Source organism: Ascaphus truei, chromosome 17 (genome assembly GCF_040206685.1).
Source record: "Ascaphus truei isolate aAscTru1 chromosome 17, aAscTru1.hap1, whole genome shotgun sequence".
Lineage (NCBI taxonomy): Eukaryota > Metazoa > Chordata > Amphibia > Anura > Ascaphidae > Ascaphus > Ascaphus truei.
In genome coordinates, this window is record NC_134499.1 from 5,209,347 (window position 1) to 5,233,005 (window position 23,659).

At 43.1% G+C, this 23,659-nt stretch overlaps 1 protein-coding gene across 2 annotated transcripts; it reads left to right on the forward strand.

The window, feature by feature from the left end:
• Positions 1–2,314: 2,314 nt before the first annotated feature.
• CBX6 (chromobox 6) lies at positions 2,315–14,716 on the forward strand. Of its 2 annotated transcripts, none has more exons than XM_075573764.1 (5): positions 2,315–2,456; positions 7,437–7,480; positions 10,177–10,242; positions 10,660–10,732; positions 11,144–14,716. In XM_075573764.1, exons 1-5 carry the CDS (start codon positions 2,388–2,390, stop codon positions 11,975–11,977), a joined length of 1,086 nt encoding a protein of 361 aa, XP_075429879.1. In that variant the 5' UTR covers positions 2,315–2,387; the 3' UTR covers positions 11,978–14,716. The 2 variants fall into 2 exon arrangements, with proteins under 2 accessions (XP_075429879.1, XP_075429880.1); XM_075573765.1 differs by having other exon boundaries at positions 10,666–10,732.
• The last annotated feature ends 8,943 nt before the right edge of the window (positions 14,717–23,659 follow it).

Consider the following 23,659-nt stretch of genomic DNA (forward strand, 5'->3'; position numbering starts at 1 on the left):
TCCCCACTGTGCTGGAGGAACTATTCCCCTGACTGCTAGAGGAATTAGTCTCCCCAACCTTGCCATTTCTATCCCGACATTCCCAGTATCTTCACTCAACACGTCAAATCTATTGGGATGTGTCAGCTCAGAAACGACCTGCCTCTCCCTATTGCCCCTGCTTCCCCTTCTAACTGTTACCCAGCTTCCTACCTGCTCCTCACTAAAAGCAACTAAGCTACCTACCTGCTCCTCACTAACAGCGTCACCATCTGCACCACTAGTCGAAGCAAGGGCCTGCTCAGTGAGCTCTAAACCCCTTTCAAGATTGCCAATGTCCCTCAATATTGCAAGTTGCCTCTTCAGATAAGCAATCTCTGACTCTAAAGAGACCACCCGCTCACACTTCTCACAGCGGTATGCTCCTTGGAACAGCTGCTCCAAGTGCACATACATGTGGCAAGATGTGCATTGAGTGGCATTTTCAATCCTGTTCATTCTAGCAACTATGAAGTTTAGAAGTACTAACTGTAAACTGTATTTCAATATACTAAACCTTGTTTAACCGCTTCCTTGTTCAAACTGCTTCTGGTTCTAACTGCACACACTTTAAACAACCAGCACTTCAAATCAAACACACAGATCAGTTTAAGCTCGCCCCTCCCTACTTTCTATGTAAGCAGTCCTTTCATGCAGTTGGTTGTGACAGATCCAATGCGATAATTCTTCCACTAACTATAGAGATAAATAAGAATTTTAATCAGTTAGTTAGGCCCTGCAATATTTGGCCATGCCTTGAAGTAGCTCGCAGGCTTAAAATGCTTTGGCCAAAGGGTTAAACTAAATTACCCTTTTTTCAAGAGATATATACAGTTGTGTGAAAAAGAAAGTACACCCTTTTTGAATTGTATGGTTTTACATACAGTATCAGGAAATAATAACAATCATCTGTTCCTTAGCAGGTCTAAAAATAAGGTAAATACAACCTCAGGTGAACAACAATACATGACATATTACACCGTGTCATGATTTATTTAACAAAAATAAAGCCAAAATGGAGAAGCCATGTATGAAAAACTAAGTACACCCTTATTGCTTCCATAGGAATTAAGATGCTAAGTAGCAGACAGGTGCTGCTAATCAAATGCCCTTAATTGATCATCAGAAGTGTGACCACCTCAATAAAAGCCGAAGTTTTAGCAGTTTGCTGGTCTGGAGCATTCAGGTGTGTGTGTTAACACAATGCCTAGGAGGAAAGATATCAGCAATGATCTTAGAGAAGCAACAGGGAGTGTTTTGTGATACAATATTATCCAGTTTTATTCATTGTATGCCACTTCACCTCGGGACTATATAATTTTTTGGTATTCGTTACCAAACGCCGCCATACACCATGTTTTCCTGCGGAGACCGTCGCAGTCTGTCTGGAGGAGCCCAGTGACGTCAACAAACCTCGAGAGATCGCTACCAGAGGCTTACTACTGTGACGAAGGGCTTGGATTAGAGAGACACCTCCTGCCTGCTCCGGTAGACGGAGGGAAATTGCAGTGCTGCTGGTTTTTCTCCACACTAGACGGTTGTATTGGAGCTGCTGATATCCTGTTTCCTGGCTGGCGATTGAGTATAACTCATGAATGCTTTATTACTCGTTATGTTTGTGAGTGTGCATTTTTACCTATCCTACTCCATATAAATGTTGTAAACTTTATTACGCTATGAGTGCGCCTGTTTTTTGTTTGTTTTTTGTAGATATATATATATATAATAAACTACATGAGACCGGACTTTTAAAATACAATTTAATATAGTGGGGGACACATATTGTAAAGGCTACGGTTAAGCAAATTAAAGTTTACATTAATGAACAATGTTATTCAGAGTAAATGTAGTGCACATTTTAATAGGTCCAGTGGAAGCTGCTTACATGGCATTAAAAAGCCCCAGTTAAAGTGCTGCGATTTGATATATTCATTTAGTAGGGGGTTTCAAATGGAAGAGCAGGAGGCAGAGCGCGCGCGCTTCCCGCCAAAGGAGGCGCGCGCAGAGAGAGAGAGAGGGGGGGTGGTGGGGAGGGAGCGCGAGCTTAACGCGCGCCTCGCAATGACACCTTCGCCACTAAGCGAGGGAGGCGGAGTTAGAGGATGGAGCGGTGGGAGGGATTAAGTGAAAAAAGGACGGGTTCACAGGCAATTTGCGCGTGGTAGAAGAGGACGGGAGATGAGAAGGAGCGGGGTTGACAGTAGAAGAGGCGTGGCTACTGCGGATTGACATTTGAGGAGGCGGGATGCACGGTGGATTGACAGGGGGTTTCAACCAATGACAGTGGCGGTGGGCGGAGTCCGAGCCTCAGTGACAGCGACTGTGGGGAGGGCGGGGCCTGCGTGCTGTTCGCCGGGCTCGCGCTGAACATGGAGCTGTCTGCAGTAGGGGAGCGGGTCTTCGCCGCTGAGTCCATCATCAAGCGGCGTATTCGGAAGGTGAGTCCGTTATACCGCCCCCGGGAGATAGTGGGGGGAGGGGAGGACGGACACGGAGGTTGACGTACTCCCCGCCGCCTCCCCCGGGTCCTTGTTTACCTCGGAGCCGCGCAGGCCCCTGCAGCGCAATGGCGCGGGGTCTGCCCAGCGTTAACCCCTGGTGAGCTGCCGGAGCGGGGGTCCCAGAGAGAGATCCGGTTCCCCTCTGCGGCAGCGCTGAGCCCCCGCCCCCCCCCCCACCCGGAACCCTTTCCCCCCCACCCTGAGACCCCCCCCCCCAAATCTAGTTAACCCCGTGTTGGCTTATCATTGGCATTGCACCTGGGAGTTGGGAGCCAATGGGTTAATAATGCTGGGGAGAACCATACCTCCCCAATCCCTACATAATGTTAACCCTTCCTCACCCTGCTGATTCCGATCTGCTCTCAGTACCCCCTGGGTTATAAGTTAACCCCCTTCAGTATCGCAAGGGTAAGGCTTGCAGGTTTCCCCCCTCCCCTGCGATACAGATCCCTTTAACCCTTTCTGCCATGTTGCTGTCTTCAATGCAGAAAACTCTCATGTATTCTCCTATGCCTCTGACATTTTGCTGTTGCTTACATCATTCCCATCTGCTGCTTCCTCGGTTTGAAACGGCACCCTGCTGCTTACGACGTCATGGCACCCCAGTATGGAAGAGAGTTTATGGTTAAAGCCCCCTCCCCCCCCAAACCCCAGGGTTATCCCCACTTTTATATATAAATAAACTGTTATTATTTTTAATGGTGCATCCACATCACACTGACATCATTAAATGCCCGTATAAGGAAGGATGGGTTAACAAATGCAATTTTCCTTCTGCAATGCACCACTAAACCCCCCCTTTCTCCCCCCCCCCCCCCCCCCCCCCCCCCCACCCCCAATCAATGCCTCCTGGGTAGATTTCGTATTTGCAGTACACCAGAACCGCTTCCTACTCGCCCAGGTTACCAAATGGCAGCTCTGCACTTCATGGGTTAAATTTTCGCACTGAATACATGGGAAAGGTGTTGGGAAGGGGGAGTAGGGACGGAGGTCCTTCGAGCCTAATGTGGGGTGGTGCAAATTGGGTCAGCAACCCCTTATGAGGACACCCTCACACACGGCAGGCACTGCTGTAACGATGCTTGCTCATGGTTAGTCGGCGCTGGGTGACCAAGGTCCAGTTTCCGGGATATGAACTGTTTAATTTACCTGAATAAACAGATACTATGTGCCGTCTCCCTATGAGGTTGCTATCCGGACCAGTTTTAACCCTTTAGCTGTGACGGGGCGTCGCGTAGCTCAGAAAAAGAGGGTCAAGTGTGCAAAGCTGATTGACTGTAGTGCTTAATTTATTAAGGAGATTCTTGCATCTGCCAGAGATGCTCTTTTTTTAGTAACGACCACGCTGAATGTATACGCGCACGGCACTCCGGTTTTATAGCGTTTAGTGTCGTGGTTCTGAACCGTGAGCCCGGGGATGTCACCAAAAATGACGACGTAAGACCTCTATTTTAGATTTTATTTACATGTTCAGCTGAATTGCAACAACGGAAATAGACTCCTTGCAGGTGAAATTGCAGTCAGGAAAGGACATTGGTAAAATGGTTTATTTGGCATTTCTCTTGTATAGAAAGCGGTGGCATGAGAGCAGTAAGGCAACGCGTATAGTACCGGCGACGCGACGGCAACGTCAGTCTGCGGTCGCTGGAAAAATCAAATTGAGATGACTTCCAGCGATCGTGTGCAAGCCGTCGCTTCGCGCTTACTATAAGCACTCGCTACGGCGGCAAAGCATTTGTTTTGATGTGACGTCGCTGTCGACGGCACTAGAAGCGCAGCCTACGGTTGCATGGTGACACCGGCAGCAAATAGGGATGGGACCTACTGATTTATTGTGATCGTCACCGACGAGGCTGAAATGTAGCTTGTATTATATTTAAACCTGATTGAAAAACTATTTATATTAATTCTGAGGAGTCGTGTATTAAAGTGACACTGAATCTACGCCAATGGGGCTGAAAACTGCAAACACACACGTCACTGCCGTTTCCATGACGGAGGTGTGAACTGAAACAAAGCCACATTGTCAAGTGTTTTCCGATAACCTGCGGGTGTGTTGGGATTGTGATGTTTATATCTGGTATCTTGATAATTGCTTCGATGTCTTCACGCCGACATGAAGGTCGGTTCCTCACCTGCCCCTTTTTTTTTTTTTGCATCATTATGTTAAAATGTGGATGTTTTGGAAATACCAAGCGTCTTGGCTCCTGTGCGATCATAATTAATTGGATTTTTTTTTCTCCTTTAGCACAGGCATCTGGTTTAATAATATTTGTTTTTTTAAGATTTGAACCCGGCTGTGTAAATGGTGTTCGTAAAGTGGTTTAAAAATGATCTAAAATGGTACAGTACATGCTTTTACTTCATGTAAAGTACCTTTGCTTCTCGGCCTTTCTCTTTGTCAATATAATGATGCTTAACAGTTTCCAGAAGGGTTCATAAATATAAATTCAGATTCCTTTTGACTGTTGACAGTACAGTTTTAAGATCTAAAATCCGGTGTCGCCGCAGCTTGTAGAGATCACATGCAGTTTGCGTTGATGTCATATGGTTTTAAGATAAGATCCTTTTATTTAAACAAGGATTATGTTGTTGTGTATTAATATAAATGTTGATGCTGCGTTGTCTCAGGAAACCTGCTTTTTCTCAAAACATTTCCAACTGTGTTTCTGTAAATAGCATCCTGTTCCTGGTTTTGCTATTCCTCTTGTATACACAACTGACTCTTTGTCTGTTTTTAAAGGATTTTAAATGTTCTAATTTACGTACATGTTTTGGGTTCTATTTATATTATAGTGAGTGTACCTATTTTTTGATGTCTTAATCCGCTAGAACAATTGACAGTGACTATTTTGCATTTCAGATATGATTTAGTTTTGTAATATAGTTTATTTTTTTTGTTCTAACCTGCATTTTTCACACCATCCATTTTTCTTTGCCATTGTGAAGTGGTTTTACTGACGTCCGTTATGTGACTTGCTTTGCATTGTGCAGCCAAATTGTCGATTTCCCCGTTTTCATGGTTTTGCTTTAATTTGCATATAAATACTGCTAACCTATGTGCGAAGACATCAATTATTGATCTGATCTCATCCAATTTTTCTGGAACAGCAAAGCTAATGGGTTTGTATTTTAACTGTTTGCATTAAAAATAAGTTTAATGCTAACGTTGACCCATCTGGTGCGGGTGATGCATGTTGAAGTTACATGTATCTTTTCTCGTATAAAGGGGGATTTTAAAATGATAGTAAAAATATTCTGTATTTGATGATGCTGAAACTTCAAAGGGAAAAAAGAAGTAAAATGGCTCCAATCTACAGAGTAATCCCATTTTCTGGACCTTAGAGCAGCAGTCTGAAATCATCTCCCTTTTTCCCCGCCCTTTCCAAAGCGGTTTATTTTTCAATCACATACTCCGTTTAGGAAATATTAAATGGTCCGGTAGGTTAAAATGGAGCTCTCACTAGAGCCCAGTGTAAAGGTTACCATGGTAGCCTTAGACGTTGGATTAATCACATGGGGTGGTATTTAACCAATTGCGTGCTGGAGGTGCCGTGGCACCGAAGTGCCACAGCCCTTTTCAGCACTTGCCAATCGCGTAACCACTCGCCTGATCAATCACGAATGCAACGTCGCTGATCGTGTGAACGCGTGATGTGGTGACTACTTCATTGGACACTGGGTGGTTAATAGATAGAGCCAGACAGGCTCAAGGGGAAAGATACTAACATAGTAGGAGTTAATCTTTAGGTTTCGGGGGAGGTTCAACCTCTGCTTTGTATTGAAGTTTGTTCATTTTACTTTTGGAGGGTCCTAAATTGTCAAAGCGAACGTTTTTGTTAAAGCCATTTGTTTTCTTGTGTATCTTACCGGTCTGCAGGTAGTGTGTTTTGTTTACTGGAGACAGGGAAAACATGGATCGATGGTCCTACTACGTCAGATTTAATTTCTGCTGTTTTTCATGCAAAGCAATCGTAAATCCAAAGCTGATCTGTTCTACATTTTATATAACGTCGAGTATATCCATAGCTGGCAGTTTTGTGTAACAATGGATACATGCTGATTGCTCTCTCAATATGTATGTTTTATGTGTAAATTAAACCTAGCATGACTGCTATATTAGAAGTGCACTTTTGGAGAAAAACACCGGAAAGCTGAGAATTGCAGCATTTCATTTCAAATGTAATCAGTGGATGGCACACTGATTTTTATTTTTTTATTTTTTTTCCTTTCTGAAGACGGAAAAAGATTTCTAACAAATTTCCTCCGCTCCTACACCTCTCAACTATGTACTGAAACTTTTTTATAGATGGGATTCTCAAACCCCCCCACATTGGTTCAGTAGTTTCCTCCTTCCGAGCAACTCTTCCATTTTTAGCACACTTTTTTGGGGAGGTGTGGGGTCTGTCAGCCTAGCATTAAAAGATAAATAAATCCTGATTTTTTACAAAGCATTTACTTGGACGTTAATCATGGACATTCAAAATAATCTTGTGGTCTTGTTTGTTTTCCAAGTGTGTAGAAGATGTGTTTTGAACATCCTCCCTTCAGCGCCCAGCACGGCCGTAACTCCTTATAAGCAGAAATGTTAGACTTTGCAATCCCAAGAAATGTAATGAAACTCTGGCAGGCTTCAGAATATAAATAAAGAGGCAACGTCACCACAATAGATATTTTTGAAAACGCAGAGCCACCGATTGATTTCTGGGGAATTGCTGTATACATTATGATTGTTAAAAATAAGTACATACAAAGTGAATGCTGCATTGCACATGTCTTTGGCCTATGTTCAACAAGCTACTGTATGAAGTCGTGTTCCCCTTGGCTTGGGAATGGACCCGATTTTTCTAAGGCGGGTAGGTGTGAGACTGCTTTACAACATATTGAATAAGGGATCTGTGCATTTCTGTTTTTCAGGGACGCATTGAATATCTGGTTAAATGGAAAGGCTGGGCCATCAAGTAAGTGCTTCACTTCCTATCATTCTTTTCAAAAATTTCATATGGTTTTTCTCCATTATTTGTTCAAAGAAACATAATGCATTTCAAAGTGCAACAAAATTCTGTGTATTGTGCACAAAAAATAGCCCTGATTGTAAAGTAGAAATGTCTGCTAACTGGTTACTTCTATACTATATTAGAAGCCAAATAGCTGGCACTCGATAAACTGCTGCAGAGACAATTAACCTGCCAGTTGCATTAAATGTAATATTTGTATATATTTTATTAAGATAACACTATGGTGGTTACTTCCTGTAACATTTTTTTTTTTACAGCAGCTAAAGGGTTTTATTTTGTCACTCGGATAAGTTTCTGCTTGGTTACTGACGTTGACAAAATCCGCAATACAGAGATCTGATTTTTGTTATTGTCTCTATCATGGGATCATAATGCCATACCCTCTTCTCCCAGGTAACGTCTTGCAATATGTTATTTTCTGCTCTAAGCAGAAGCACTGTATCGCAACTTCTTATCCTGCAGAAAAATGGCCTCACACCCTTTTATGTTAGGGTATTGTGAGGATATTGTTAAGAGAGATCACTCAGAGTTTGTATAAGATAAGACTCATGTTTATTGAGATACAACATGATAATAAGAAACAATAAGCAAAGATGCTAACAATCCAATACTTGTATCTATCTATGCAGAGGTTATTTATTCAGTATGCCGTCATACTCACAAACCAACTAGGTATTACGATATGTCATGCAAGTCTCGGTAGGTCTCGTCTCATGTGGCTCGCCACTCGGTTCTGATCTAACTTGGCCTAATGCTAACCTTTTATTGCCCTTGTCATACGTCATTATTCTTTGTGGAAACAAGGGAAATAACCCAAAAACTAGCAAAGTTTCCTAACTTATTTCTACCTGCGTAGCAAATTAATCACAGGATGTCTGCGGTCTCACATCTGTGCCATTTATCGTTAGCTCATGCTCTTCGGCAAAAGGTGTGAAAACCTGCTCTGCTAAGATTTCCTGGCTCATCAGAGAAATTCTATTTGCAAACTTCAGATAACTTATGTACCTTTTCCAAAGCAAAGAACTAGTGAATATGCGACAGTATGCTCAAAGCTGTACTAAGACATATGTATGCTATATATGTACCTGTGCTACCTCTAATCGATAACATCTCCATGTTTCTTGTCCCTTTCACTGCCACAGAGGGTAAGATCTGTTCTCTCTGCACCAATGGGGGAGGAGGTGCCCCTTTGCTGACAGAGAGGTCTGTCGCCCCTTGCTTTGCAATGTGTTTTAGGCCTCTCTAAGAGCTCTGGCATTTAACCAGGATCATTTACTTGTCTCTATCGCGGTTGTTTTTTAGGTATACGAACAGGAAAATGTAAAATTTGAGAAGTATGATCCCATATTTATTTGGTCAGCTTCCACAATAACCTCCAATTCTATACTCTGCCTTTTTGTTGCATGATAACATCCACACCCTCCAAACCTTAATGGAACCAGTGGGGCAGCTGGACCATACTCCATCCTGAGGCGTACTCCGTTCCACAATAAGCAGCCACTTTACCTTTTTGTTTCAACATTGCCCCTTATTCCTTCTAGATTGCAAGCTCTCATGAGCAGGGCCCTTATTGCTATCTGTATCTGTGACTAGGACAATACACACATTCCAGTGCTAATCCACAACTAATTACACTCTATGAAAAGCGTGAATTTACACACAGTAAAGTTATTAACAATAACAGATAAATCTTTAGAAAAAAGAGGCTTGGAGGACTCCCGAATTGTCCAAATCCTTCCAACAGATTTTAAACAATAGTCCTCTTTGGTTGGCACTGGTCTCAGATGAAAGTGCACAAAAATAGAAGTAGTGTAAAATACTATCATTAGGATACAAATCCTCTGACTTTCCTCACCAGCTCACATAGTGACTCTTGATTCAATCAAGAAATATAAAGAAAAGTGATGGTAAACCATGCCCACCACAATATAAAGGGGAATAGTGGAATGGATAATATAATAAAATAATGTCATGGGGATCATTCAAAGCAGAGTATTACAAGATCAAGATTGGCGTATAACCCCTTGAGACCTCCCAGTGCTCCTATACTAGACTGGTCCTGAACACTCACATCAGTACTCGGGGAGATGAGTGGGATGTCACTTTCTGTAGTGCTTGGTCACGATTAGCTTGAACCTAATGAACTACAAGGACATTGTGTCCAAAATGCTGGGAAACAGAATCTACAATAATAACAGTGATACTGCTACAAATGTCATTTAAAACATCCATCGCACTCATGGATTCCCTGGTCTCTTGTGCTTTGATCAGAGCAAACAAAATCCCTCCTTGTGGTAGCCCTGGCTGGAATCCCTGAGATGCTATGTAAAAGTGTCTGTTCTCCGTGCTACTCGAAGCTCGCTTCCTCATAGCGTTCTCAGTCCACCTCCGACATGTCACTGCCGATCCTCAGAATGAATACTTTTTTTGGGCTTTCAATAGACTGGAATCGTTCTGATCCAAATAGAACTATCTGTATCTATGCTTGTATGTCATTCAGTTTATGTAATTGTCACTCTGTACCCCCTTTGTACCATGGTGCGGCATATGTTGGCTTTTTACAAGTAAAGAGTAATAATTTTCATTTTGCTGCTTCTGGATTGTGGCTGATATGCAGGTGTACCTTCTATCCATTGTAGGTACAGCACTTGGGAGCCAGAGGAGAACATTTTGGACTCTCGCCTCATTGTGGCTTTTGAGCAGAAGTAAGAAAGTTTCCGTGCTGCCTCCACAATCTCTCCCTCTCTAGCACAAGCCCCTCACTCACCTGTCTTTGTCCATTGCACAATGTGTTTCACTCATGTACCTGTGATCATAGACCTGTCTAGCTACAGATGTAGCCAGCTTACTTTCCCTGCGGCCGGGTTTGCCAGGGGAAAAAGGCAGCGGCAAACCCTAACCGCGGGGGAAAGATGCCGGGAGCAGGTAATGAATTAGCCGCTGCTTCCCCAGAGCCATGACAAAAGTTGCCGGGCTACATCTGTATCTAGATCTCAGTGTTGTATGCACAGCTGTTCCTCTGTCTGATAAATGTTGCGATGAACTGGTGTAAGAAGTCTCGTTGCATGCTTTACCCATCGCCTCTATTTTATTTAAAAAAAAAAAATGTTTCACTTTTCTTGGCACAGGGAGAGAGAGCAGGAAATCTATGGACCGAAGAAACGGGGCCCAAAGCCAAAAACGTTCCTCTTAAAGGTAATTGAAGACTGCCTTTTTTTTTAACATTTTTTTTTTTCTTTTCTCTAGGGTGAAGGGCGGTTTTAAGAACCACATTTAAAAAAAAAAAAAAACATGAACTAATGCTAGTGATGATGGACATCTGTGACTAGCAAATCAATATTTTGTAATATTTTTTTTTTAAACCTGATAACTGTTTTTGGAATCTGGCGAGTTGTCCACCCACACCTTTCTACATCAGCCAGACATCTAAAAGTGTAGGTTAAGGGAAAAAAGATATTGGTTTCCCACAGTACAAATAAGCTAACTGGCTGCAAACGGTGAATTATTTTAAATATGGGTATGTTTCTGGTGAATGTACCCACTAAAGGGCTGTGAGACAGACCTTATCTGTATAGCAACATGTTTGTGTAATGTCCCCTTCTACAGGCCCGAGCCCAGGCTGAAGCTCTCCGTCTCAGTGACGTCCACTTTGCAGTCAAGCCGGGATCCAGCATCTCCCCAAAGCTCCACTCCAGTGCGGCCGTGCACCGCCTGAAGAAGGATATCCGTCGCTGTCACAGCATGTCCCGCCGTCCCCTCCCCCGTCCGGACCCCTGTGCCCCATCTGGAGCGGGCTGCAGCCTGCGCCCCCCAACGTCCCCCTTCTCCGAGACGGTGCGCATCATCAACCGCAAGGCAAAGCCTCGCGAGCCGAAGCGCAATCGCATCATCCTGAACCTAAAGGTGATCGACAAAGGGGGGAAGCCTCCTCTGGGGCGCCCCAAAATCCCGTCCAGGAATAGGGTGATCGGGAAAAGCAAGAAGTACAGCGAGAGCCTGCTGCGCACACAGATTCGCCACCTGAAGTACGGAGCCTTCTCCCTCTACAACAAGCAGGCCCTCCGGGCTCCCGATGGTGCCAAGGCAGAGGGAACCCGCCAAGGCCTGGCCGACGACAGCTCCAGTACCTCCGGGTGCCCATCACCGGCACCTTCCGACGACCGGCCCCCAAAGCTGCTGCCGGAGACCCTCAGCCCGGCTGTTCCTGACTGGCGGGAGTCTGAGGCATTGGATCTCTCCATCCCGCCCGAGTCGTCCGCCAGCAAGCGGGGGCAGGGGGAACCCGAGGAGTCTGACCCCGATGAGGCCGGAGACTGGCGCCCAGACATGTCGCCCTGCTCCAACGTGGTAGTGACCGATGTTACCAGCAACCTTCTGACGGTCACCATAAAGGAGTTCTGCAACGCCCAAGACTTCGAGAAAGTGGCTGCTGCAAAATAAGGGGGTGTATATGAGGGGTGGGGGGGGGTTAGAAGTTTTGAGGTGCATTCACTCTAATGAACCTATGCTACACAGCACTCCACATTACAAGCATTTAGGCAAAGCGGTGCTATGCTATAAGACTCCTTGGGACTTATTCACTTAAATGAACTGTAAGGTGTCTTATGGAATAACACTGCTTGGTAAATCCAGGCCTCTCAAATATAGTTCTCTCAAAATACCCTTATTTGGTGTTTATTTTATTTTTTATTTTCTTACAACTGCAAACAGAGACTGGCAGCCAAATGTTTCTACCCAACATAATTTTTGAATGTCAAAAAAAAAAGGTAAAAGAGATTTCATGTCGAGGCTCTTTTAAAGGTGAAAATAACAATTAAGGTTTTTATTCACTTTTCTATTTTGCTGCAAGTAGTTTAGTAAACCGTACAGCAGAAAGCGGATGGGAAGAATCGATATTTAACTTGCAGAACAGGTTAACATCTGTCAAACCTAACCGAACATAACCTAAATTAGTGACTCAAATCTCAAAATATTGCAACCAGTGTTTGCATGCGCTGGGGTGCAATGATTTCAATTTGAACTGACTTATAACGAAGTCGAAACCCTTTATTTTAAAATACAAAGCGAATGTTTAACATTTCCGTACAAAACGGCCAGCATTAGAAGTCATAACATGAAATGTTACACAGAACATGGACCACTTATTGATTCATGTGGCCACCATTTGCTCACCGCTGATCTGCACAAACGTGTCCTAGTTGAGATACCAAAATGAGTGATAATGATGGTGTGAAGAAAAAGAATTGATGCTGCCATCTTAAATGTGATTCACAAAATAGAACCCTCAGTATTGGCCCCTAGAATTAAGATAAAAATAACATGTATTGTAGAACTGATACCTTCAGGCACAAAGTATGTCTGCCAAAAAAGTGTAGTAGACTTCAGTTTGTAAGAGTGGATGCACCTTTAAATACTAAAATACAGAGAGAGAGAGGCATAGAGTTTTGTAATATCTGCATTAGCATAATGCATTTGAGGCCACTGTTTATGTTACAGAATTCACTGGTGCTAACTTCTCTGTCCTATCTTTCAAATAGGGGTGTGGGGGTGAAGGGATTGGAGCGAGTGGTAAGATATCAGTGAGAGGGTAAGGTGGTTACCTTATTTAATAGGGTCTGTGATGCCTTTCTCAACCCATAGCCACAGATTGACTTCTCTGCAATTCTTTAGCAGCAGTAAGTTGAATATATAGTGAATGCAATTTGTTGCCTGATATACAGAGTGAAAGTATTTAACCCTGGTGCTGCCGAAGAGGGACTTTGAAGGGGATAACACATCGGTTTTTCATCATTACCATTGAAGAGCTTAATTAAATATAAAATGTGTCGGGGAATAACAGCAGGACCCTGTCGTGCTCCCCCCAGAGTTTTATTTCAGTTTGTATTTTCTTTGAAGGGGTGTTGTGAGACTTAGAGGCCCAAGAGAGAGACCTACAGCGTGGACTTAAGCCAGTTCGGTGCCTGTTTTTTTTTTTTGCTTTGTCTATTCTCCGCCGCATTACTTTGCTGGCCCGCCCAACACTGGTGGGTTACAAACTCGACAAAACTTTGAAAACGTTAGTAAGGTGGCAAAAAATAGAACAGGGTCCCAACGGCAAAGTAAAGGGAAAGAAACCTTTATTTTGTGTAAGGAAAAAACTGACCGTGAAGGAAATGGTTGTGGAAATGTACGGGAAGATATAACTGTTTGCCGTTTAGGTTTGCCGAATAGTGCAGTGAAATGACTTGTTGTGCGTCCCAGTGCTGCGTTACAAGCTTGCTCCTAAGGTGATTTAATGGGTGCAGATTATTCTTCAGCCTTGGGGGATGGGTAAAAGGCATAGTGTTCATTTAGTGTTTAATTCCTCTGTCCTTCCGGTGGGTGTCTTGCTGAGACTTGAGCTGAAATTGTGCAGGTTCATCCCATCCCATTGTTTCAGTGCCAAGATCCCACGACTAACACCATCTTGGCTACCACCTATAATGTTTGAGGTCCTTTAGATTCTATCTATACCATTTCCTGAATGCTCAGTTTGAACTAGTAAAAAAAAAAAATGCAAGGGAGCAGTCTGGTTAATTTTATGGTTTTCTTTGATATTTTATAACTCGTCCTCTAAAATAATTTGCCATGTTAACACATAAACCAACTGTACGCAGTAAAATATTGAGGGTAACCTTTTCACTCAACACCGATTTATGGAGATTACCCAGCATAAAATGCAGATCATTTTTGCCTCTTAACAGAAAGGGGTTAAATAGCTCTTTCCCGTCAGTGCATCATCCTGAGCGTTTCAAAGTGCTCCAGTAACACTGCTTGTTAAAAACAAGTCTTCGTTTGAAGGATTTTTGGTTCCTTGAGGGAATATTGCACTTTTTTCCGTCCAACAGGCTCAATTATTTATCAGAGAGCCCCATTTTCCATTTGTCTTGGGGTTTGAATGCAGGTGTAGCTTTTTCTAACGGCCTTTTTAAAATGAAGCTATTGTTTTGCCGATAAGTATCGTTCTGTGGAGCAGGAGAGACGCACTCTGTTCGCTTTGTATATTGCAGGCAACGGTTTGCCCGGTAACTGATTGGAATGGCAGATAAATGGTGACGGTTGCACATGCCTCTTGATTCTATTTAGCGTAGACTAGTCTAGTAAGGATGCGTTTTTTTGTTTGTTTGTTTTTTTGGTGTTTAATGGTGAACCAACTTTTTTTTTTTTAAATTTTTTTTTTTTTGTTTTGTTTTTTTAGCTGCTATTATCTAATTTCTTTGCAAGTTTCTCACTGCAGTGTAAATATTTACATCAGTGTGTTTTATTTTTATTTTTTCAACTGGTGTTCCTAGGAGCTCTTGGGTTCCCCGGGCGCCCCTAAAGGTTTCCCTGCAATTTTCTGATTTGTAAATTGTAACAAATGCAGAAGAATTTACAATTCATCTGATCTCAGACGCTCTATTAGGGACGGTTGAGGTTCTTCAGCATTTCACAATATAATTATAGAGTTCCTTAACCAAAAAGTCTGATTTACATGAAACCTCAACCTAAAATTGCTAAGCAATGTTTTGCAGTCCTGCCCAATAGAATACCTGAAACTAGTGATTCTGAATTGCATGCTCCCTTTTCAGTGACAGTGTTAAAACATATCACTTCAATTTTTACACCTGAAACATGAGGGGAAAAAAATAGTTTCAGGTTAATCCAATTTACGTTCACACCCCTTCAAAAACAAAGCCCTTTTCCGGTTTACTTAAACTCTGGGCAGTAGAATTATTTGTTTTATTTAAAAAAGCCGACACCACTTTACCAGCCTCTTTAAAGTATTTTACTATTAAATAAATTGCTGTTGGGGGTTAAGTTTTAGGATTTCAGAGTAACAGAGAGGCGTTAGGATGCGCTTATAATGACGGCTACGCGGCGCAAAATTTTGAAGCCGGTGAAATTTGATTTTTTTTTCAGAGGCTGTCGCCACATGTGACAGCCTCTGAACCAATCAATGGCCAGGTCGCTTGCGACGTCGCTGCAAAGCGAAATACAGCTTTCGCGGGTTGCGACAGGTGATGTCATCCGTCACGCGCACTATATAATAAAAAAAAAACTTTTTGCCTCTTAGACTCACCTATTATGTTCCCCCCCCATCCCCCAAATAAAAATCCACTTGTGAGCACATTCACGTGTCTCAGACGGGGCCACAGACCTGCGTTTCCCCCATTATAGTGACATACAATGGTTCCACTGCCGCCAGGGATTCTGGGTAAGTGCATGCAAATGAGCACTCGGTGTCTAATGTTGCATGTTATTTCCCAGAATCCCTGGCTGCAGTGGAAGCGCTGTATGCGGAGATAATGGGGAAGGGCAGGTCTGGGCCCCGTCTGAGACACGTGACTGCTCACAACGTGGGATTTGTATTTGCTGGGTGGTGGAGGGTTTCTGTCACATTTTCTTCTCCCAATTCTCGAGTCCCTCTTTGACCGGTTCAGAAACTTCGTGTGCTTTAGTTAACGAGTTAACTCTGCAGTATTTAGTGCTGACCCAAATACTGTAACTTGGATACAGACCTTGTTTCGTGTGGGGTTTGTTTTTGGTGATGAACGGTTCTTTGTCCATCCGCTTGTTCCACGGAATGCCTGGAAATCCCCCTTTACCTTTTACCAAATGTTTAGTAACAACTAAAATACTTTAGGTTCTTACCTGCAGTGCAATAAATACCCCTTGCTGGTTGCAGCAATTGATTCTTTAACAAGAGATATTTTAAATGACAAAAAAAAGCACTTAACAAGGTGGTTGATATTTAGACTCCGATCTAATTCCATATTAAGCAGTGTATTAACTGCATTTCCCTTAGTTGGGACTAGGTTCCTTCGTTACCGTCTTGAAATAGGGTGGCAGTCTTCAAAAGACCCTACCCTAATGTTTACTTGCTGGCTAGGTGTGTAGATAAACATAGGGGATGCGTACCTGTGGTCAAAAACGGCTATTATGTTGATACCGTGAGTGTGTTCCTTTGCATTGAGGTACGTTGCTCCTGTTAAGTCTAGATAGTGTTTTCATTTACTCGGTTGAGAGGAGTTGCTCAGTGCAATATTATAATGGAATATACAGTAATAAACATTCAGTCACCTCGTATAGGTTTCTTGCATTTGTTTTCTTTGCATCAGTATAAATCTGCAGTTTGACGCAGAAGGAAATTCTTGCACCATGCAATAGTCTATAGATCTTGCTGATCTGCCTGTAGGTGTAGAGAGGTTGCACAGAACATTGAGGGTAATTTGTATATGAAATGATGGTAAAGCAGAGCAGCCTGTGAGGTATTTAATTATCCTGGTGTTCGTTTGAAACGTAATCAAGTTTCTCATGCATCTGGCATAGATTCACTCAAGTATCATATACGCATCAAGGCTTTCTTGTTACTCCATGTAACAATGCTGCGTGTAATTGGCAAATACTCTTAACCCCTTAATGGACAGGTAGTCCCCTCTGGCATGGGTCAATGTCCTGATCACAGATGGGGAAATGGGCTGAGTGGGTCTCTGCTGTCATTCTATGTTTCCGTTCCTAATTGTCTGCACGATTGCCCCTTTACTTGTTGTAATTTTGTTCTCGATCAACCTCTTGTGGCAGATTTATTTTTAGGGTCTGCTGACTTGTAACCCAGCAGCTGTACAGGACTGGGTTAACTGGTTGAAGTTGCTTCGTTGGCAATCAACCCTTCTTGTTGCTGACATTTGTCTTGTATAAGATGTAGAAACGGGGACGATAAAGCTGATCAGAAGCAAATAGTGTTCTAAAACGGAGATTGCAATATTGTAAGGTGAAACCTACAGACAGAAATGTACTGATTAAAAAAGAAAAAAGTTAAATATATGTATAATATATACAGTATATATTCTTTGCAAAATAAGCTATTGCCGTTAGTGTTAAAACAGTGGTACTAGCTTAATCATTTTGCTCAGCGACCTTTTGAGAATGTGGTTTTAATTTCTGTTCACTTCCTTTACTTTTACAGGAAGTTGAAACGTTGCAAGGCAGACGAGACGTGTAACTGAATACACAGAACAGCGCAACTTGCCTTCTGTGACCTGACACAGAACAGATTCGGTATCTCCAGATACCAGGCTTGTTTGGTACTGCTGTGTTAAGGCAGTACAGGGGTGGCATGCCCAGGCAGAAGGTGTGTGTTGTGTTTTTTTTTTTTGTTTTGTTTTTTAAACCTGTAGCAAGTTCCGTTCCACTGAACTCCGTAAAGTGGAGGAAAGTGACCCGGGCTTATCCTGCGGTGCTACAATTGATCCTGAAGGAAAATTCACCTGGGTCCCAAGAATCCAAATAGCACACATGTCCTACTCTTTCATGCAAACCTGTAACAGTCTGTTTTTATTATTTTGTCCTGTGTTTTTGTGAAAGCGCTTCTCTCAGTCTCTGCTGGTGCTAGTGGAAGCTGTTCAATGCCACAAGTATTTCCTTTTCTCGCCGTGGCCAATTTCTAGAGCAGGGGAGGTCAACTCCAGTCCTCAAGAGCCACCAACAGGTTAGGTTTTCAGGATATTTCTGCTTCAGCACAGGTGGCTCAGTCATTGTGACTGAGCCACCTGTGCTGAAGCAGGAATATCCTGAAAACCTGACCTGTTGGTGGCCTTTGAGGACTGGAGTTGTCCACCCGTTTTTAGATGGAAGCAGCTTGCCTTAAACTATTCTTCCCCCCCCCCCCCCCCCCCCCCCCCAAGCTTTTGCTTTAGTTTGTGCTGGCATACTCAAATCCAATGTACATACAGTTTGCCAAATCTACCATGTATTCACCAGGAATTTATCACCATTCCTATTGAATACACACTAGTATCAGGAAGCAGACGTGCTTAAATACAGGTCCCTTTGTTGTCATTAGCAAAGCAGCAGCAGTGGCGCAGTGAGCCTGTTATTCTGCTGCTGTCCAGATGTGCCGTTTTCTGTAACGCAAACACCACTTTAGCTTGTGTTTGCAAAGAGCAGGAGATGGTTTGAGTGAAACGGGAATGAAGGATACAGCCGTTTAAAAAAAAAAAAAAAAAAAAAAACATGACAAAACAAATTATGAGAAAATGTATTTTGTAATTAACTATGTTTAATATATATTATATTAATTTTGTTTTTTTTTTTTTGTTTTTTTGCATGGAACATGGTGAGAAAATGGGTGCTTTTTGTCTTTATTTTTTATTTTTAATGCTGTGTGATTAAACAATAAAAATATGAATATTGTGTGTTGGAATTTGGTGCCTAGCTGGCAATAATAGTCTTGTGGGTTTGATATTGCAGGCCAAGCCTGCCTTTCTGTATTTCTGCTCTTGTTTTCTGGATTTTATATATCTGTTATATTGCATATATAAACATTATCTGCTGCGCTCAAAGTGTTTAATGGATTTGGGGATAAAGAACATAAATAAAATATTACATTCCAAAAATAAAATGTGCTAATTTTTTGTTTGTTTTGAAAACTATCCTCTGATCACCCATAAAAAGCAGAACAAATAGTTGAACATTAGGAAATATTCAAGTTCCAAAGTGAACTTGAATTGGTGAACCCCTACCTATTGCATTTAGTGTAATTTGGCCCTGAATACAAGACATATCAATGTACATTAATCGGGCATCAGAATCTAACTCTTCTAATCAGAAGTATAAAAAAATAAAAAGTTGTTTTGAAAACTCATGTGCTGCCTGGGTCTGAAAATTTCATCAACCCATTGAAAATTCATGGCGGGAGTAATTCTATTGTAACTGCTACAAGGCATATTCGATTTTAAAAAGCGTGGACTGCAGAGCACTGGTTAATAGCTGTAATCATCTGTACTTCTATCCATACATTGTATTTCAGATAAAGGAATAGTCCATGTTTTTATTGACACTGACAATGTGTATATAGGAAGAATTAGTGACTTAACTGAGGTCACAAGGAAACTTTGGGATATCGTGTTCTATCAAGGGCGAAGCAGTGCATTAATAATGTGCATATCGTAAGTGGGATAAAAGCATTATGCAGGGGACCGATTCTGCTAGTTACACCTCACTCGGACTCCATACAGAAATGAAATTGAGAAACTGTTATTGGAACTAAACGCTGCTCTCCACTTTCAGGTAAAGAAAAATACTTACATTTGGGCTGTTTTTAATGTGGCTATAGCCAGTTTAAGTTTCAAATAGTAAAAATGTATGTTACCTCTGTCAGGATTTTTATCTGATCCCTTTCCAAATGTTGCTTCTCATGTTTTTAGTCTGTCAACACCTTTTTAATTTGCTTGATAGATATAGATAGATAGATCTTGCCAAACTAACCTTATTTGTTTCCTTAAGGAGGTAAGTAGGAATTTAGACCAGGGAAATGCAGTTGATGTGGTCTACTTAGATTTTGCAATGGCTTTTGATACGGTTTCACACGAGGTTGGTGTACAAAATAAAGACAATTAGACTCAATAATAATATACAGGCATACCCCACATTAACGTACGCAATGGGACAGGAGCATGTATGTAAAGTGAAAATGTACTTAAAGTGAAGCACTACCTTTTTCCCACTTATCGATGCATGTACTGTACTGCAAACGTCATATACGTGCATAACTGATGGAAATAACGCATTTGTAACAGGCTCTATAGTCTCCCCGCTTGCGCACAGCTTCGGTACAGGTAGGGAGCCGGTATTGCTGTTCAGGATGTGCTGACAGGCGCATGCGTGAGCTGCTGTTTGCCTATTGAGCGAGATGTACTTACTCGCGAGTGTACTTAAAGTGAGTGTACTTAAACCGGGGTATGCCTGTATGCACCTGGATTGAAAACTGGTTAAAGGACAGACAACAGAGGGTTGTCATAAATGGAACTTTTTCAGGTTGGGCTAAAGTCGTCAGTGGAGTACCTCAGGGATCGGTACTGGGACCCCTGCTTTTTAACTTGTTTATTAATTACCTTGAGGTTGGGATCGAGAGCAAAGTCTCCATCTTTGCTGATGGTACTAAATTGTGTAAGGTAATAGAATCAGAGCAGGCTGTAATTTCTCTTCAGAAGGACTTGCAGAGACTGGAAATGTGGGCAGGTAAATGGCAGATGAGGTTTAATACAGATAAATGTAAGGTTATGCATTTGGGATGCAAGAATAAAAAGGCGACTTACAAAATAAATGGAGATATAATGGGGGAATCCTTGATGGAGAGGGATTTAGGAGTGCTTGTAGACAGCAGGCTTAGCAATAGTGCCCAATGTCATGCAGTAGCTGCAAAGGCAAACAAGATCTTATCTTGCATCAAACGGCCAATGGATGGAAGGGAAGTAAACATAATTATGCCCCTTTACAAAGCATTAGTAAGACCACACCTTGAATATGGAGTACAATTTTGGGCACCAATCCTAAGAAAAGACATTATGGAACTAGAGAGAGTGCAGAGAAGAGCCACCAAATTAATAAAGGGGATGGACATTCTAACTTATGAGAGGCTAGCTAAATTAGATTTATTTACATTAGAAAAGAGGCATCTAAGAGGGGATATGATAACTATATACAAATATATTCGGGGACAATACAAGGAGCTTTCAAAAGAACTATTCATCCCACGGGCAGTACAAAGGACTCGGGGCCATCCCTTAAGGTTGGAGGAAAGGAAATTTCACCAGCAACAAAGGAAAGGGTTCTGTACAGTAAGGGCAATTAAAATGTGGAATTCATTACCCATGGAGACTGTGATGGCAGATACAATAGATTTGTTCATAAAAAGGTTGGACATCTTTTTAGATGGGAAAGTTATGCAGGGATATACCAAATAAGTATACATGGGAAGGATGTTGATCCAGGGATTAATCTGATTGCCAATTCTTGGACTCAGGACGGAATTCATTTTTCCTTTTAATGGGTTTTTTTGTTTGCCTTCCTCTGGATCAATAAGTAAGTATAGATATAGAATAAAGTATCTGTTGTCTAAATTTAGCATAGGTTGTACTTGATTGACCTACGTCTTTTTCAACCTCATCTACTATGTAACTATGTAATTAATATAATATATATATATTGTGTGTGTGTGTGTGTGTCACTTTGAAGTGGTGTGTGTGTGTGTGCGCGCACCAGCCGCCGCCTCCTGCCCAGGTAAGTCAGTAAAAAAACGCTGCCTCACACCCCTGCGTCTCCGGCCTCAAAGCTCACACCCCTCCCGCAGGACTGCCGCTGAATACCCCTGCGCCTCACGCCCCTGGCGCCGGGCCGCCGCCTCACACCCCTGCGCCCGGCGCGTCCCGCCTCAACAGACCGCGAGCAAGCGGGGGAGCGGACGGCCAGGGGAGCGGCCATTAATCAATAAATTATGTCCCCCCTACCTCACCAATTTCAGCCCTGCAGCCTCCCGCCTCAGGCCAGGACCACACATGGTGCTTCCTGCCGCCGCGTGCATGCACCTCCGTCGGCCGGCTGAGCCATCGGGGAACCGGGCGGAGGAGAGCGGCCCGAGCCATCGGGGGACCAACCTGGGGGGGAGAGGCCACTGACCCATCTGGGAACCAAGCGGGGGGGGGGTCGCCCGGCCGCCGAGCCAGCGGGGGAATGGACGCCCGGACGGGGGAGCAAGCGGCCGGACGGGTGTCGGATACATATTTTATGGCAATACATATGCACCCCTCCACTCCCCCTCAAACCCCCACCCCCCTTTTGCCTCCCCTCCCCCCCTTCAACTCCCCTCCCCCATTCCTTCCCCCCCCACTTCCCCTACCGCCGCCTTCCTGCCCTTGCCTTCCTGCCCCCCTTGCCTTCCCACCCGCCTCTGCTTTTCGCCCGCCTCTGTCTTTCGCCCGCCTATGCCTTTCGCCCATCCACCCGCCTCTGCCTTTTGCCCACCTGCCTCTGCCTTTCACCCACCGCCTCACAGCCGCCGCACGCACTCAACAGACACCCGCCACACTCGACACACACCCGCCGCCTCTCACCCACCCGCCACACTCGACACACCTGCTGTCTCCCGCCCCTACGCACAGACATCACTCACCAGCTGCCAGCCGCACTCGCCACACACCGGCCGCACTCACCCCTACACACCGACATCACTGACCAGCTGCCGCCCGCACTCACCACACACCCGCCGCCTCACACCCTAGCAGGACCCCCACTCACAGCAAGCACTCACAACCCACACGCCACCCGTACTCAACACCCACCCGCTGCCTCACACCTTAGCGGGACACGCCTCACATTTTTACATCAGTTAAGTCACCAAAATATACATTGTACTGTGGTGTGTTTACAATAAACCATTTTTAAACAACATTGTATTACATTTTCTTCCATCTTTCTTTTCAACATTATTATCCAACCTTTCCAACAAATAGTCAACCTATTGTTCCACGATTTATAAATAATACTACCTATTACGCATTTACATCCCGGGCAATGCCGGGTATATCAGCTAGTTGGGTTTTATTGAGCAATCTAGCACTGATTAATATCAGATGATATGCTGTTTTAGTAGTATATAAATTCAAGTACACACTGGTGGGAGCAATGCGTTAATGTTATACAATAAAGTGAATATCTTAAATGGGAAAAGTTTTATGCAGGAGATTGGAAGGGAGTTGATCCTTGTATTCTTGACTCAACTTTTGGCGTTAATTTGGTAAAACTACTGGCTGCCTTGTAACACTGTTTCAACTATACTAAAGTAAGGTACATACTGTAGCATATTTTTTTTTGTAATCTACCTTGCTGATAATGAACCTGCTACTTATCTCAATTCTGTTTCTTACTGTGGCCTCATGTAAATGTTACACTGTATCCACTGCAACTTTCTCCCTCTTGTCCCAGACCCAATGTAGTTGTACACCCTGGGCTACTCAAGCCTTGCATTGTCTGAAAGTTGGTGGAGAGATCTGTAAATCAACACACAACACAATTACTCACATTTCTATTATTACTGTTTCTCTCTGTAGTAGGAGATTAAGCTTCACCCAGGTTTTTTCTTTTTTTATTAAGATTTTCTTTTTACTAAACAAAGAATAACGGTAAAAATATTTACATTAGAAATCCAAGTTTTTATGCGCATATAAACATACGTTACACGGGCATATACATAGTGGGAGAGTGGCTAGACATGAGTGCGGCCTCCCTCTCCTCCCAAATGCATCACCTTTTATCACCTCTGTACTTGTAGCACACAACGAAAAG